This window comes from Lampris incognitus, chromosome 17 (genome assembly GCF_029633865.1).
Source record: "Lampris incognitus isolate fLamInc1 chromosome 17, fLamInc1.hap2, whole genome shotgun sequence".
Classification (NCBI taxonomy): Eukaryota; Metazoa; Chordata; class Actinopteri; order Lampriformes; family Lampridae; genus Lampris; species Lampris incognitus.
The window spans coordinates 26,291,145-26,308,858 of NC_079227.1; the positions used below are offsets into that span (position 1 = coordinate 26,291,145).

The 17,714-nt window shown below is 46.0% G+C and overlaps 1 protein-coding gene across 1 annotated transcript in view; it reads left to right on the forward strand.

Annotated features, from left to right (window-relative positions):
- LOC130127543 (disintegrin and metalloproteinase domain-containing protein 12) overlaps positions 1–17,714 on the forward strand; it is a 101,185-nt gene that overhangs the window by 74,840 nt on the left and 8,631 nt on the right. The window contains exons 12-18 of the mRNA XM_056297215.1: positions 9,849–10,026; positions 12,511–12,600; positions 13,260–13,455; positions 13,544–13,652; positions 14,170–14,368; positions 15,458–15,535; positions 17,266–17,374. Coding sequence (XP_056153190.1) covers positions 9,849–10,026; positions 12,511–12,600; positions 13,260–13,455; positions 13,544–13,652; positions 14,170–14,368; positions 15,458–15,535; positions 17,266–17,374 — 959 coding nt within the window. The remainder of the gene's footprint in view (positions 1–9,848; positions 10,027–12,510; positions 12,601–13,259; positions 13,456–13,543; positions 13,653–14,169; positions 14,369–15,457; positions 15,536–17,265; positions 17,375–17,714) is intronic.

A 17,714-nucleotide genomic window follows, 5' to 3' on the forward strand; every position in this document is an offset into this window, starting at 1 on the left:
AAGCTGTCCCACTGCCAGGCAGCCAGCTGCACATCTGCATAGTGTGCCGCCTGTTTCCAGCTCGCATTGGTCACGGCCAATTGTAGCATCCCCCTCTCCATCCATTCCTCCATTCCCCATTAGCTCCAAATGAGAACAGGCTGGTGTAGCTCATCCTGAGAGATAGTATCTGATACACACACACACACGCACACACACACGCACACGCACACACACTCCCCCCAACAGAGCTCCTGATTGCCTTTCCAAAAAAAACCCAGGAGCATACACTGATCAGCCAAAACATTAAAACCACCTGCCTCTAATATTGTGTAGGTCCCCATCATGCGGCCAGAACAACTCTGACCAGTCGAGGCATGTACTCCACAAGACCTCTGAAGGTGTTCCCTGGTATCTGGTACCAAAATGTGAGCAGCAGATCCTTTAAGTCCTGCAAGTTGTGAGGTGGGGCCTCCATGGATTGGACTTGTTTTTCCAGCACATCCCACAGATGCTCAATCGGCTTGAGATCTGGGGAATTTGGAGGCCAGGGCAACACCTTGAACTCTTTGTCATGTTCCTCAATCCATTCCTGAACATTTTTTGCAGTGTAGCAGGGCGCATTATCCTGCTGAAAGAGGCCACTGCCATCAGGGAATAAATACCATTGCCCTGAAGGGGTGTACTTGGTCTGCAACAATATTTGGGTAGGTGGTATGTGTCAAAGTAACATCCACATGAATGCCAGGGCCCAAGGTTTCCCAGCAGAACATTGCCCAGAGCATCACACTGCCTCCGCCGGCTTGCCTTCTTCCCATAGTGCATCCTGGTGCCATCTCTTCCCCAGGTAAACAACACGCACACACCTGGCCATCCACATGATGTAAAAGAAAATGAGATTCATCAGACCAGGCCATCTTCCATTGCTCCATGGTCCAGTTCTGACACTCACATGCCCATTGTAGGCGCTTTGGACATTGGACAGAGGTCATCATTGACACTCTGACCAGTCTCCAGCTACACAGCCCCCATACGCAGCAAGCTGCATTGCACTGTGTTCTGACACCTGTCTACCATACCCAGTATTAACTTTTTCAGCAATTTGAGCTACAGTAGCGCTTCTGTGGGATTGGACCAGACAGGCTAGCCTTCGCTCCCCACACTCATCAATGAGCCCTGGGCACTCATGACTCTGTCGCCAGTTCACCGGTTGTCCTTCCTTGGGCCTCTTTTGGTAGGTACTGACCACCGCATATGAGGAACACCCCACAAGACCTGTCGTTTTGGAGATGCTCTGACCCAGTCGTCTAGCCATCACAATTTTTCCCTTGTCAGAGTCACTCAGATCCTTACACTTGCCCGTATTTCCTGCTTTCAACACGTCAACTTCAAGAACTGACTGCTCCCTTGCTGCCTAATAAATCCCAGCCCTTGACAGGTGCCATTGTAATGATATATCAATGTTTTTCGCTTACCTGTCAGTGGTTTTAATGTTTTGGCTGAACGGTGTACATTGAACCCCCCCCCCCCCACACACACACACACACACATCCACACACATCCTAACTCAACCACTCACTGAATCCTTCACACAAAAGGCCACTGATGGCTGACTGCTGCTGAGGTATCTTTTTAGCAGGGATTAAATTGGGCCGGGGCTCAGCACTGCCATGTAGCGTCTCAGACATCAGGTGAAGTTGAGCACCATCTTTAAAAAAGAAAGCATCTTTCATCAACAATTGTTTTATTCATTCATTCATTTTACTCTGCCTTTATTGTCAAAAGAAAACATATAACATATTGTATTGGAGCAGCCCGGGGCCGCCACAACCGGGACGCGAACCCATGACTCTCTCACCGCAAGTGACAACGTTAACCAGTCGACTAAAGGCTCTGATTCGTTAGCTAAGGACCAACGTGTCTACTTATCCATGCACGTTACAATATATTACATTCTGGCCATTCAAATAAATAACGATTCGTGTTTTTTCGAGTTTAAAATGAAGTTGCGTCACCACTTTCTCGGTCAGCGGCGAGCTGCCGCACCCGACCTGGGCGGGACCCGGTGAAGGCGCAAAACGTCGGTGTATCCGGTAACACCGGCGCTGTCATCATGAGTTTATCAACCGGTGGGGCAATGTGCTGACCGGTGCCCCCCCCACCCCCCTTTTGGCAATATCAGACGAACCGCGTTGTGTACTCACTGGCGGGACTCTTGTCTTCAAATGCGCGTATTGCGCGACACCGTCCTGCGTTACGTGAGAGACAGACAGGGAGCCGTCATTCACAAGTGAGTAGGCAGTTTGTCAGATACACTAATCAGTGTCTCCTCTTGAAACATTATTCTAGGAATCTGCTGTAAACCAGATTAGCTACAAACCAGCGACCATGGTCATCGTTTTTTTTTTAAATCAACGCAAACTCATTACATCCCCAGACAGCTAAGTAACTTGTTGTAGCTAGCTAGGTATGGCAGTAATACAAGTAGCTAGCGCCATTTTGCCTGGCTTTTTGCTATTTTGTGACTGTGTATTGATATTCTCGTTAATCTAGCTAGGCTGGAGGCCAGTATGTGGCATGGGTGGATGGCAAGGTAGGGAGAAATATAGGTCATAAACTGACAGGTTTAATAACAACGTAAATTGCTCTGATATTCTGCTTAAACAATGTTTCGACTTTATAAAATGATGCTAACGCAAGATAGTTTGCGGCAGGTTGCCTCCAATCATTTGGTAGCTAACTGTCATGGAAAGGTTTTGGTCGCCTGTGTATATTTGTAAGAGGTAAATTAATTCCAGATTAATATCGCTAATTAAAAAGACTTATATTCATATTACTTTGTGTTCTCATCTTTAGTGGTAACAACACCGTTGATACAGGGGAGTGCACTTACAGATTTTATTGTCATCTGTAGTTTTGCACACTGCCAGCAGTATCTAGAATGACTTTGATTAGCGTTTTAATGTTCATAGCAGAGGGTTGTCTCACCTTGTTATAATCTATTTATGGTTTGTCAAATGATATCAATCAGATTTTGTAGTCTATGCGCACACACACGTGCACCCATGGCAACCCTGAAACCACAGATTCCACACCCCCCCCCCCACACACACACACACATTACAAATCCCAATGTAACCCCTGCTTGTTAGCAGTGTGCGTTTAGGGTGCAGTCCCCCATAGACCAGGTTCTGAACATGTTGCTGGGATCACCGTTAGACATCCACTCTCACATTTCCCCTGTCATAAAGTCATCGCTTGTGTCACAGGAAGTGAATCACAACCTGGGACATCGAAATATGACTCGTGCCCTGTTGCAGGGTGGGCATTTCCTCAAATGCTTTATTTAATTGGGTCCACTGGGAAATCAGCGGGAAAAGGCTCTTCAGTATCTATAGACCAGACTGGCAGGCACCAAAGGGCACAACGGATTATATCACTTCACATGATGGCCCAAAAGTTCAGACTCTGCAGCAACAAATGGAGTTTTAAACTGGTTGTAAAATGCATAGTGAATTGATTGAGGCTTCTGACTTAGTACAGCAAGTAAGAGGTATTCAGACATGTTGCTGTAATAAGGTTTGCATTTTCATCCCTTTCAAATTTATGTTAGGAGGGCAGATTCCTCCAAAATGTAATAAAACTGTGACAACAGATGCGTTGAAAAAAGATATTGTCACAAGCAGTATCCGTTGCAGTCCTCATTCTCCCAAAAAAGAAAGCTCTTAAGGTCCTTCGAAGCATTTTTTGGCACATCCCTCCTTGGAAAAGTCTTTTGGCAGATCTGGTCCACAGTGCGTTATGTATTGTAATGCGACTGATCACTGTTTTATGGCTAAGGAGATGTGACAGATACTGGCTGTGTAGGACGAGATCCCCTGTGTTTCCTCTGATCTAAACCATATGCAGAGGCAGCCCATTGTAATGACTAGGAGGGGCTATCTTATGTTTTGGCTCAGTCCACAGTAGATCCATGGCTCTCAGGTCAAAGAATCCCCAAGCACATGACATGAAGAAAAAAAATATGTATATGTTAGTATTACCCACAAAGGAATGCTGTGAAGGTGGGTCTAACAAACGACATAGATAAACACTGGATAATGTTAGAAACATTGATAAAGGTAAGGTAGACATCTAATTCCACTATTTGTGTCTTAGCCGATAATTCCCTTTCTTCTTCGCCACCAAAACGTGCACTACAGCATATCATAGCGGTCAGTCAGCCAGCAGATCTGGGTCAACTGTCGCTGTAGTGGTTCATGTGAGGTTGTAGGTCACAGCAGCAGGGCTCTGGAATGTTTGAAAGCCTTTATCTCTGGGGTCTTATCTCGTGTTTTGGGTGGATCAGAGTGGTTTGTAATAGATCTGGGGCTAAGCCCTTATCTTCAGACCCTCCAAGACAGACCCTCCAAAGCCTGCTGTTGAGCTGAATGGCAGGAATTTCTACTACGTTCGGCAGACAGCTACGTTGCCTCTGAAGCTCAGAACCCAAAGAGGACTGGACAAAATGACAACGGAAAGGAGAAGAAGGAAGCAGACATGATCAAGAAACAACAGCGGATCAAAGAGTTGTGTTCAAGCCACGTAGACATGGGCACTGCTCATCCATCGCGAGATGGAAGCAGGATGAAAACCAGTCCAGAGGTCACGGGTTCAGTCTGGGGTTTTTCTTTTGAAGTGGTGGCCTAGACTTGCACATGAGGTGCAGTTTTGTGTGTCTGTAGCATGCCATGAGCCCCACAGACGTGTCCAGGGCAATTTGCCCTGGCACTGCATTGTTAGCCCAGGGGACTGCAGCTGTTAAATGCCATCCAGTATAATTCACTGTTTCCTCTGTCTTGTAACAGTCATTACAATCCCATCCCCCCACCGCCCACTCGTCCACCCCTTTTTCTTCTTAGATCGCTGAAGCACAGACCAATTCTTTCTGCGTAGCCGCTCATAAAGAACAGCTGGCTCCTCAACCCCACATGTATCTTCAAATAAATAAAAAGAGTTGGGGAGGGGGGTATCTTGTGCATTGCATTGTCTGGCAAAGATGGGGCTGAGTGAATGAAAATCAAATGGCTCAAACAAAGGAGGCATTGCAAATTGAGCAAGCAGCTTGGGGTCAGTTGGGGGGGGCGCATAGAGGAAATCAACAACAGCGGTTGCTAAGGAAGTGGCCTGGCCATTAAATAGCTGCCTCAACAGCTGTTCATCATCGTAGGACCCCATAAGGTGCTAAGAGGAGAGAAGGAGGGCAAGAATGGATGCAATCATGGCTGTTATTACAGCTTTCTTCATTGCTCCCTCCTTTCACCATCTCACCTCATTACAAATCCACTCTGATCTTTCGGTTCGGCTCAGAGCGTCTGGTGTCCTGCTCCGAGGTGCTGCGCCTTCACCTCGCACAACCTCTGACGGAATAATATTGACGGTAGGACGCAGGGGGTATGGGGGTCTATGGAAGCTGACCTCCACACATCATCGAAATCAATGGCAACCTGAAAATAAGGTCATACCCAAACATTCGGAAAATGTCATTACGTATTTGCCGCCGTATCAGATGTGGAACCAGATCAGAGAAAGGACTCGTGTTGAAAGAGCTGCAGAAACCAAGTTACACAGATGTGTTCCCCCGAGAATAAAAAGACATTGTCGTTGAGGAGACCATGTTGTACAAATTTATCAAAGGGTAAAGAAATGGCTTACATCTCTATGTGGCAAAGGTTGTCTTAGGTTCAGCCTTATTGTAGGAAAGAGACTGAAGACATAACCAGAGACCCGCGTGCCTTTCATGTTAACACCTAATTGACATGCATTTGCTAGGCTGTTGGCAGTGGTTATAAGGGGTTATGGTTTTTTTTTTTGATTTCCCCCCCCCCTTTTCTTCCCAATTGTACTTGGCCAATTACCTCACTCTTGCAAGCCGTCCGGATCTCTGCTCCACCCCCTCTGCCGAGCTGGGGAGAGCTGCAGACTACCTCGTGCCTCCTCCAATACATGTGGAGTCAGTCGCCAGCCGCTTCTTTTCACCTGACAGTGAGGAGTTTCGCCAGGGGGACGTAGCATGTGGGAGGATCACGCTAATCCCCCTAATTCCCTCTACCCCCCAAGCAAGCACCCTTACCGACCAGAGGAGGCACTAGTGCAGCAACCAGGACACATACCCACATCCGGCTTCCAAACCAAAGACACGACCAGTTGTGTCTGTAGGGACGTCCGACCAAGCCGGAGGTAACACCGAGATTCGAACCGGCGATACCCATGTTGGTAGGCAACGGAACCCGGACGGAACCCGGACGCGGTTATGAGATTTTCGCTACCGTCTGATGCCATAACATTTCCACTTTGACTCTGGCGAAGAGGATGGCACAACACATGAGAGCTATTATGTCAGGCCAGGACTCCACAGTCTACACCCATCTACAGGCCAGTGGCCACTCGTTCAAGGATGTGGATGTGCACATCCTTGATAGGGAGGAACGCTGGCTTGAACAGGTAATCAAAAGAGGCCATCCATGTGAAGAGAGAACAACCATCCCTGAACCAAGGGGGGTGGGGGGCTAGCAGTACATCTTTTGCCGTCTAGCAACAGTATGATTGCAACTATTCCCCAATCCTCTGTAAAGAGTATTCATGGCCATTGCACCTCTAATTAATGATCACAGCATTTGCATATGAAACTGATCATTGGTTTCGGTCATTATGCAGCTATGCTGTTTATAAGGGTGGGGAACCTGCAGTCAGTCACTGAGATGAATGATGAAATGTTTCTCCCACTAAACTTTGTGTCCAAATGAACTGATTCAACTTTCTTGGATTTCCTTACCTGGATTATTGAGCATTCATCAAGATATTTCCACTTTCTTTGGATCCGCTTGGCTTCTCTTTTTCACACGCTCCTCTTTATGTCTAGAGGATAGATGGGGAGGTTTATAGAATAGGAACACTGTCGAGACTCCCCTAGCTTACATTTTGGAAAATAGTACTATGTGCACTGGACTGACAGAATAGGCATGATGTGTAGGCAGCTTGCTTCAGTGGAACATTTTTAGCTCTTAATTGTGTATGGCTGTCCATCAAACACTGCTCTATGCATAACAAATCAGTTTTTGCCTGTGGTGGTCATCATGAGTGAGCAAGTCAGGCACGCAGACACCATCTTTTCCTTGACATCCATCTGTTGGGTGGGTTATTTGTTAAATTTTACTTGGTGTCCAATATTCTCAGTGCAGCAGAGCCGTTCTCCCACTGCTGTGACTGGAAAAGTCACATTGACCCAGGGGTAAAGACGGGAACCAACCTGTCAGCTCAAACAGGTCAATGGGAGGCTGAGGTTGTTGGGTTGTGGTGGAAGAGGATGGTGTGGTAACAGAGCCTGCAGAATATCACATTTTGGCCATCTTGAGCTGGGATACTGCTCGTTGTCTCACGTTCTCTCTTGTCTAGCTGCAAAAAGACGAGAAGAGCGCACATTATGATGCACAGGTTCGCTTTCGCCAGCACAGACGCTCCCACTGTGGTTTATGAGGAGTGGGAGAAGGCGTTGTAAACCTCGTGCATCCTCTATCTAAAGCCAGATGCAGCACCAGACAGTCTCATCTGTACGCCTGAATGCACATGTTGTACGTGCATCGACGCACGCACACGCCATACATCGCACCCCTACGGCACGCTCACATTGTCATCTAAGCCATTATATTATCAGAGTGAAGCTCAATAAAGCGGCGTGAGGCCTGTAACAAAGATTTTGGCAGACAGAGCCCTGGGCCGTGTGCTCTCCCCGCGGAGCAGACCACCCTATCTGTTCGCGCCAAAAGAAATATTAAAAACACGCCATCCCCTCTCCCATTTTCTCCCAAATTTATGGGTGTTGCAGCTCTTGCGAAGGAAGAACTCTTTAGTTTGAAATTTTATGGTCCCCTGTCTCATAAAATATGCTTATCAAATCTCCCTTCTTCTCCTCGGAGGGAGATGCGGCGGAGGCCCTGCGCTGCTCACACACGGATGCGGCGTCTTTGCAGCGGGTTGCTGAGCTCGAGTAGTTAATTGATTTCGTGATTAGCAACAATTAGGGCTGATTACATCAGCTTGAAAGGGCGGGTGATTTCACTCGCCTCGCTCTTCTCTTCATCACACCCCCCCCCGCTGTTTATTTCTCTGTATCACTCGCTTCTCTACGCTATTTTTTTTTTTGCCTGTTCACCTAACATATACCCCATTTCCATCCATGTGTTTTTATGTGAATTTTGGCATTTTGAATTTTTAAAAAAATGATGGAAAGGGCAAATATCGAATGTAATCTCCCAGAGTTTCTATAAAGTTTTGATGCTTGATTTAGATGAAAAATAATGACAAATTGTGATTTAAACAGATTTCCTGAATATGAAATGCAAATAAAATGCAATCATACAATCAGCTGTTTCTTCATTAGGAATGGTCCGTCTTTTTTTTTTATTTGAATAATAAACAAATATGTAATGCAAAATACCTTACAGAGACATAGTACATCTCAAAATAAGTTTAAAAAAAGCAGAGTTATGACAGATTCATACACCAAAAACATCATTGTAGACTGACATACCTTTTTTTGTCCACATGAAATATAAGAGCATCCAAAAAAAGAAAAAAAGGTCAGTATAAAAACTCTTGCGTGTGTGTGTTTTGTATAATTTACTATTTTTATTTATTCTGCTCCGATTGCTGTTACTTTTAATTCATCAGTTTTTATGGCACTTTTATTTCTTTTACTAACTCAGTTTTAAACTTGTCTGTACTTTTATAAAATTTGTCTTTTTTCTCTTTTCTTTTCTTTTTTTTTTTTTTTTACCTGACCGTTGGTTTTTTGTTTTTGTTGTTGTTGTTTTTTGCGGGGGGAGGGTTCCCCCCTTTTCTCCCCAATTGGATCTGGTCAATTACCCGACTCTTCTGAGCTGTCCGGGTTGCTTCTCCACCCTCTCTGCCCATCCAGGGGGGGCTGCAGACTACCACATGCCTCCTCCAATACATGTGGAGTCACCAGCCTCTTCTTTTCACCTGACAGGAGTTTCACCAGGGGGACGTAGCGTGTGAGAGGATCACGCTGTCACCCTCCGCCCCGAACAGGTGCCCCAACCGACCAGAGGAGGCGCTAGTGCAGCGACCAGGACACATACCCACATCTAGCTTCCCACCCGCAGACACAACCAATTGTGTCTGTAGGGACGCCCGACCAAGCTGGAGGTAACACAGGGATTCAAACCGGCGGCAATCCCCGTGTTAGTAGGCAATGGAATAGACTGCTGCGCCACCCAGATGCCCCTGAGATTTTATTTTTTTATTGTGTGAAGCACTTTGTGTTACATTTGTTTGTATGAAAAGTGCTGTATAAATAAAGTCTGATTGATTGATTGACTGATTGAATCTAGGGAGGTGTCATTTGTGTATGTAAAATATGTAAAATTTGCCCATCAAAATCATTACATTCCCTTCAAGGACCTTTGTTTGTTATCAAAATGGCCTATCTTTCAAGTGGGTGTGGATTTATAGTCATATGATGTAGGACACATGGGCCTACATTACAGCCAGGGTTTTATCTGCTTAGACAGATCTAATGGAAACACACCTTAATTCTCGATACTATAAATACAAGTGTGGAGCAAGAGTGTGACGTTGGCTGAAGTTTTCTGCCCAGGTTTGTTGAATTGGGTTGATGTGTAGCCCCCCCAAATATCAGTATAAGGTATTTAGCATCAGATCCTGTGTATTATTGAATGCATACGATTTTTTTTTATTTTGCGACATTAAATTATTGGCTTGAAATGTATTTGGGTGTTGGATGGAAACATGACTATTTTCTCTTTCATTCTTTCTCTCTGCGTCTCCCCTCCTCCTCCTCTTCACAGGTACCCATTCCCCACGGTGTTCAGCAGCTGCAGCAAGAAGGACCTCACCGCCAGCTTTGAGAAAGGCGTGGGCATGTGTCTTTTCAACATGCCCGAGGTCAAGGTGCTCTACGGTGGGCAGAAATGCGGCAATGGCTACGTGGAAGAGGGCGAGGAGTGCGACTGCGGAGAACTAGAGGCAAGCGCTCTGTCCGTCAGAGTTAACGCACACTTGAGTTTTTATCTCCAGATCATTCACAACCCATCTTCAGCCTTCTGACAGAATTTAAATGACCGTCACCTTTTCATCTTCTCTGTATCAACAGCAACACATCGTAAACCCGTTTATCCTCCCCCTCCCCAGTTGTACTTGGCCAATTACCCCACTCTTCCGAGCCGTCCCGGTCGCTGCTCCATCCCCCTGCTGATCCGGGGAGGGCTGCAGACTACCACATGCCTCCTCCGATACATGTGGAGTCGCCAGCCGCTTCTTTTTTTTTCCTGGCATTTTCTGCTTTTACTTTAACAGTGACAGTAGAGAGAGACAGGAAAGGCAGGGGAGAGAGAGCAGATGGCATGCAGCAAAGGGCCCGGGCTGGATTCGAACCCAGGCTGCTGCGTTAAGGACTCAGCCTTATGTGGTACACCTCTACCATGTAAGCCGCCAGGGCGCCCCAGCCGCTTCTTTTCACCTGATGGTGAGGAGTTTCACCAGGGGGACGTACCACGTGGGAGGATCACGCTAATCCCCCCAGTTCCCCCTCCCCCCGAACAGGCACCCCGACCGACCAGAGGAGGCGCTAGTGCAACGGCCAGGACACATACCCACATCCGGCTTCCCACCTGAGACACAGTCTGTGTCTGTAGGGACACAGTCTTGTGTCTGTAGGGACACCCCACCAAGCCAGAGGTAACACGGGGATTCGAACTGGCGGTCCCCGTGTTGGTAGGCAGCGGAATAGACCGCCACACCACCCGGATGCCCTAGTAAACCAGTTTTTGTCAAAGCAAACATAAATAGCAGTTGATCTGGGTTGCAGAAGGTAACGTGTGGAGCTCTCATAATGCAAACCCAGTCTTCAGAGAAGGGGCTTAGTTAGTGTGAATTTATTCACAGTCGGTGCGCTGCCGAATTGTTTGGGAGCAGGGATGTCTGTTCATGATACAATTCACTGGGAGGAAACATCGCTGACAGCTCCATGCTGTCAACTAGTAAATTATTCAAATCAGTGTGCATTGGCATGCGCAGTCATAATGGTGGCTCACATCCTGGCTATCTAAGACTGCAAAATGATAAGCCATGTTTATCATGATCCAACTGACAATCAGCGAAGGCAAGTTGACAACAACAGTATTATGAACTAGGAAGAGGGCTTTTGATATGAACTAGAAGGATTTCTATAGTTATATAATATGTCTAGTGCTATTAGGGAGAATGGCTTGTTTCGTCCATTGCTGTTTGTTTGGCCCCGGTCTTACTTCTGTGCCCAGCGAGTTTGCTGTGTAAGCCAGCATACAAGTTGTGGCTTCACCCTGGGTCAGGTTCAGTGTGGCAATGTCCTGCCAAACAAAGATCTGACATGAGTTCTGCAGGGCCAAGCCAGCAGCACAAGCAAAGCTCTCCACAGAGTTGGACTGTGTCGAGGCAGGCTGGACCAGGTCAGAGTCCCAGGCAGCATCTCTCTCAGCCATTAAAAAATCTTAATTAAAAAGCCTGGCTTTTTTTTTCTTCCCCCAGCAATCTCAGGCTCCTTATTTTCAGTGTGATTCATCTGCTCCCATAGCCCCGGGGAACATGGGAAGGACTGTTAATGGTTTTCTAGGCTGAAACTAGCTCTGAAGGACCCATCTTGGCAGCACTGTCCCCTGCCAGCTCAATTCGTCCGCTCCTTCCTAGTTCTTCCTGTACTGTTCTGTACAGTATGTGCAGTCCATGAACTAATGGCAAAAGAGAGAATGTGAACCCAAGAGGTTCTAGTCATCTTGTATTTATATGATATTTAGTTTTCACAGTCTAACACACACACGCACACATACACACACATACATACATTAATAAACATATGGACACATGTGCACGCATACAAACATGAACATACTTAAAAATGTTTATGCGCACACACACACACACACACACACACACACACACACACACACACACACACACACACACACACACAGAATTAGTGATGTTTTTCAGCACCCTTCCATCTTTATCAGGAAGTGGAGAGTTGCTGAATGGTATTGTGCATGAACACTAACATGAAACAGATGGACCTCAATGGTGAGAGAGGATATGTTACACTGATGGGGGGCTAAGGGTCTCTCTCCCTCTCCCTCTCCCTCTCTCTGTCTCTGTCTCTCTCTGTCTCTCTCTCTCCCTCCCTCTCCTCTGTCTGTGCACCCTCTAGCTTATGTTTCCATGGGGCTGAGTGGGTTATTGGTCACATCAGACGGAGAGGTTGTTTTGAGAGGAATAGGAACTGGTGTTTCCTGACCTCTGCCAGGGCTGGGAGGAGGTATGGAACATAGCCCTGTCCTCTCCCATAAAACCATGTATGTGTGTTTGGCCGGGGGTGAAATGTGATCTCTGTAAAGAATTAACTTTCCTCTCCTTTCCTTTCTTTTCCATTTCTCTACTTGCCTTTCTTTTCCCCATTTTCTTCTCATTTCTCCGGTAAAGGAGTGTGTGAATCCCTGCTGTAATGCCACTACCTGCACATTGAAGGGTGATGCTGTATGTGCCCACGGCCAGTGCTGCCAGGACTGTCAGGTAGGAGACAAGACACCCACCATTTTTTCCAGGCAGAAATTGTCAATAAATCCCACATTCTGTCATACTTTGCATAAAAAATGTAGCGCCTCAAAGATGCTACAATGAGTTTCGGAGTTGTGTTGACTTTTAAGCGACACTGTGGACAAAAGTGGTAGTGATTTGTGGGAGAAAGACCTCATCGTCATAAACTGTACATTCACCCTCTGGTAGCTTGTGCATTTTTTTCGAAGAGAGGCGTGAGAGATATAGGTGTGTATTGGGAAAACAGCTGTTTGCAAGATACACGGTAATGAGCTAATGAATCTTTAATTATGGCGATGTATCCCGTTTGTGTGCCGTAAAGCCCTTCGCCGGATTTCACGAGGAATCCAACCTGGGGCATTTGGAGTCTTTATATAGCAATTATCTCAAGTTCTCGATGATGGTCTCATTTGATTACGTCGATTATACAGCGGCATCAAGATTAAATTGAGACTGATGAATGTAATCAGTGGAAAAACTCCTCGCAGAAGCTTTAAATTAATGTTGTTGGTGCACTCAGCCAGAGCTGTTGATTAATTTTTTATTCTTATTTTCTGCCATCTCTATCTGAAACTTAATGTTTTCTGTCTTTGTTGGTCTGTCTTCTGTTGGACTATGTCTGTATCTGTATGTAGTTGAAGCCAGCGGGCACCCCGTGTCGTGAATCAAGTAACTCTTGTGATCTGCCAGAGTTCTGCACGGGGGCCAACCCCCACTGCCCTGCAAATGTCTACCTGCATGACGGCCACGCCTGCCACAATGTGGATGGTTACTGCTACAATGGCATCTGCCAGACCCACGAGCAGCAGTGCGTCACACTATGGGGCCAAGGTAAGTGGGCGTCAGACTGTTTCGCTGGTGGATGAAAGTTTCACTGCAACCGTCAGTTTACAGTAACGCCCTTCAATGTGTTCTGCAGGAGCCAAGGCGGCCCCAGGCATCTGCTTCGAAAGGGTCAATTCAGCAGGAGACCCCTACGGCAACTGTGGGAAGGACTCCAAGGGCTCCTTTGCCAAGTGCGATGCGCGGTGAGGCCAAATGTTCCATTTTCATCACTCAGTCCTATCCGACATGTGGGCGAGACGAGTAGATAATAAATGCATTCGTCAAATCTGTAGAATTCATGAGCTGTGATTGAAATCGGTTGGGTGTTTTTGCTTGTTTGTTTATTTGTTTATTTTTATGTAATTGTCTTCAGCAGGAGCATTATCGACCACCTCTTATTTGAAATAATTGCATGAGTGCCAGAGAGCTGGATTGAATGAGTTGAAGGGGGGTTTTTTTTAATCCGGAAAGAAAGGCTACAGAGTCAGTCTGCCTCATGCTATATTTGGTTAAGTGCATCCGCAAGTTTGAAATGTCTCTTACACGCTCGTCTTTAAAGAGTACAAACAAGCCTCATTCTGCAGTTTCCCTAATTGGGGAGCTAGTGTCAGAGGAAAACTAATTGCATTTGTGGACAGATTTGGGAAAACCGCGCTGAAGTGTTGATGAATTAACAAATTGCTGTTGTCGTTTTATTGTTTTGCTATGCCATATTTACAGAGACGCTAAGTGTGGCAAAATTCAGTGTCAAGGAGGAGCCAACCGCCCTGTAATTGGCACCAATGCCGTTTCCATAGAAACAAACATCCCACTGCAGGAAGGGGGACGGATCCTGTGCCGGGGGACTCATGTCTACCTTGGTGATGATATGCCTGATCCTGGACTGGTACTGACTGGCACAAAGTGTGGCGATGGGATGGTAAGACATAGCTATTTCTAGTTATATAATGAAACTGAATTGCCTGAAAACTAGGCAGTGACAGTGGAAATCAACAGCGGTAAGGAGTGACCTCAGATTATAGCCAAGACTTTATAAGAGGTTTTGTCGGGTGTGTCGACATATCACTCCAGGGTGAGCAGGCTTTTTCAGTCAAAAGACATACGTTATAGATTTTCCACAGATGTTCATCGGCGTTTTCATTAATCAGGCTATTTGGAGTACTCCATTTCTTGTCATCTGTACAACCATTGCTCACTACATTGATCCAGTTAGTTCACCAAGAGTACAAGCCTCCACCCTGAAGGGAGATCCAGCCTCTGCCCTCATCTGTCAAGGATTTTGGCGGGGCTGCCCTTACCCACTATTGCCAAACCCGTCTTCACATCCAGCTTGGATTTATTTGGGTGGGGTGCCTTCAATGAGTCCACAGTCCACACCAAACAACTTGTAAACTCCTTTGAATATGCCTAAAAAAAGAAAACAGGGTTGACATATTTTATTTTATTCTATGCTAAGTTGTTTCGTAGCTGAAATAGATTGTCAGCATGTACGTATGTAGTTAACATTAATAGCAGCAATGGATTGATTAGCCTTTCCCTATACTGGACTAAAAAGTTTGGATCTACTGCCTAAATAAAGATATGTTGCCTCACAGCAAGAAGGTCCTGGGTTCGAACCCCAGGGTTGTCCAACCTTGGGGGCCGTCCCAGGTCATCCTCTGTTTGGAGTTTGCATGTTCTCCCCGTGTCTGCGTGGGTTTCCTCCAGGTGCTCCGGTTTCCTCCCACAGTCCAAAGACATGTAGGTCAGGTGAATCGGCCATACTTAATTGTCCCTAGGTGTGATTGTGTCGGCCCTGTGATGGACTGGCGGCCTGTCCAGGGTATCTCCCTGCCTGTCGCCCAATGACTGCTGGGATAGGCTCCAGCATCCCCACGAGCTTATGTAGGACAAGCGGCTTGGATAATGGATGAATGGATGGATGGATATAGCCTAAATGCTCAGTGTAGTCAAGCTGTTGCATTTGTTTGCTTGAGTGATTTTTCTTTTTTTTATATGTCTATTTTAGATGTGTCTGAATCGACAGTGCCAGAATATCAGTGTCTTCGGTGTGCACAAGTGCTCAGCAAAGTGCAGTAGTCACGGGGTAAGTATGGCCTCCGTTTCCATCTCGTGCAATGAGGCAGAACCTACCATGTTGAATTCATTCAATATCCACTAGATCCCCAGCAGAGAAAAGCCCCCACCCAGTCCAGCTATTTGCTCACATGCCGTGTGTCACATGCCGTCCCTACTCACAAGCTCATTGAGCCATAATATGTTCAAAATACCCCATATATTGTGGGTAGGTAACCATAAGAATGCCTTGCAATCAATCATTCTGGCTGCTGAAAGGTTCAATCAATTAGACTTAATGGCTTCATTTATGATCAAAATCAAGGGCTATTCATCATGGTTTGACTCCCAGGCAGTTGTCCTTGTCCCAAAAACTGTACTGAAATATGAAGGCAAAGCTTTATTTGGCCAAAGCCCCAGAGCAGCGGCGTGCTGTTTGACTTTGAGGTTGGGAACGCAGATATTGAATTTTTTTCTATTTCACTTTTCTTAAATCCCACCCATCAGACTTTTTAAGAGGTCCCATTTCAGGTGGAATATGTGGCTTTGTAGTCATGCCCTTAAATTCACTGCTGAGTTCCCAGAGGCTTTGATTCAAGGCTGATAATAGCAAGGCAAGGAGGAAATGAATCAAACCATTGCATCATTTACCATCGCTTCAAGCAACAAAATCCTCCAGCCATCACGCGGTCACCTTTGTTTGTCTCAGCATAAATAAAGACCCCGCTCTCTACAAAGCCATAAGAGCTGTTTCACTCAAAAAAAAGAAGAAAAAAAGAAAAGATGTTGCCCCTTTCATACACAGGGCACCCCCACACAGATCAGATCAAGATGTTGCCTTTCAGAGAAGCCCACAGCTGCTACCAATTAGCCCACTAGGGAATCCTCTCATGCTTTTTCAGTGTTTCCGTGTTCGGGACATGAAGATGAAAAAAGAGAGAATAAAAAGAGTGAGAGAACATTCTGTGGGCGGGGGATTGTAAAAAAGGGGGTGAGGGAAAAAGCTGCTGCAGGTTTTTAGGCCAAGAAAGCTTTGTCATGTGGACCCGGGCGGTGCGGGATGTAGAGGAGGGCGACCCTAAGTGCTTTAGAGTGCAAGTACATTCAGACACGTGTGTTCGTTAGCCATGGTGTCACTCATGTCTGGAGCCAGCCTCGTAAAGATTGGCCCGGCCTCTTTTTTTCACCTGTTCTGTCGTCTTGCTGACGCAGTTTGCCACATTTACGGCCAGTTTTTAGTTCACCGATTTATGATCGCCTGATCAGCATCGCCGCAATATCACCAGTATCCCGTCGTTGCTCGACTGATTTTGGATGCTGTCCCTAATACGACAGTATAAATGCAAGTGATAATAGAATGCATCACTGACACTATTAAAGTACGACCCTCTATTATAAATAGATGATGTGATGATTGGAAAAAAGGATGTTCTATGATGTGGTTATGACAACTGAGCCGGCGATAGGGTCAAAATTTAGGTCACGTAATGGGCCCAGTGGCCACTGTAACAATGAGAGGCCGCTCGATCTAAGTATAAACCAAAAGTCATTGTGACCGACAATCAAATGTAATTATCGCCGGTGGCAACGATCATAAATCACCAGACTATACACTGGGCTTTGCATGCGCTGTGAGTTAGGACTGTACACTGAATGTCAGCATGGACTTGCATATTTGCTGAAACCTAGACTGAGAGCCAAACGCTGAAGACTGCAATCTGTGATCATCTGGCTCATTGCGCTCTTTTCTGGGTAATGCAGGTATGCAACAATAATAGGAATTGTCATTGCGAGGCCCACTGGGCCCCCCCATTCTGCGACAAGGCAGGATTTGGAGGGAGTGTGGACAGCGGTCCCGTGAGATTAGCAGGTAAGATCCATAAAGAACATATAAGGGCTGGTCTAGTGTATAGCTGTTCATGCCTAGTCATATTATACGCATGGATTGACTTACTATTGGTAGTGGACTCTCAGAGCACTTCCACAATACTCAAACTGTATCACATCAATGATTTATAGCCTGGTTCAAATGAAATCCGAGTACTTCTAAACCGTTTTTCACTCATGTGTTTGCAAAATGTTTTGGTGGTAGACAATGGAGGTAAACATCAGGGGAAACCTCAGAGGCAAACAAGGAACATTGTTGGGTACATAGATTAGAATATATTTTCAGTTGACATTTGCACAAAAATGAAAGAAATTTACCACAG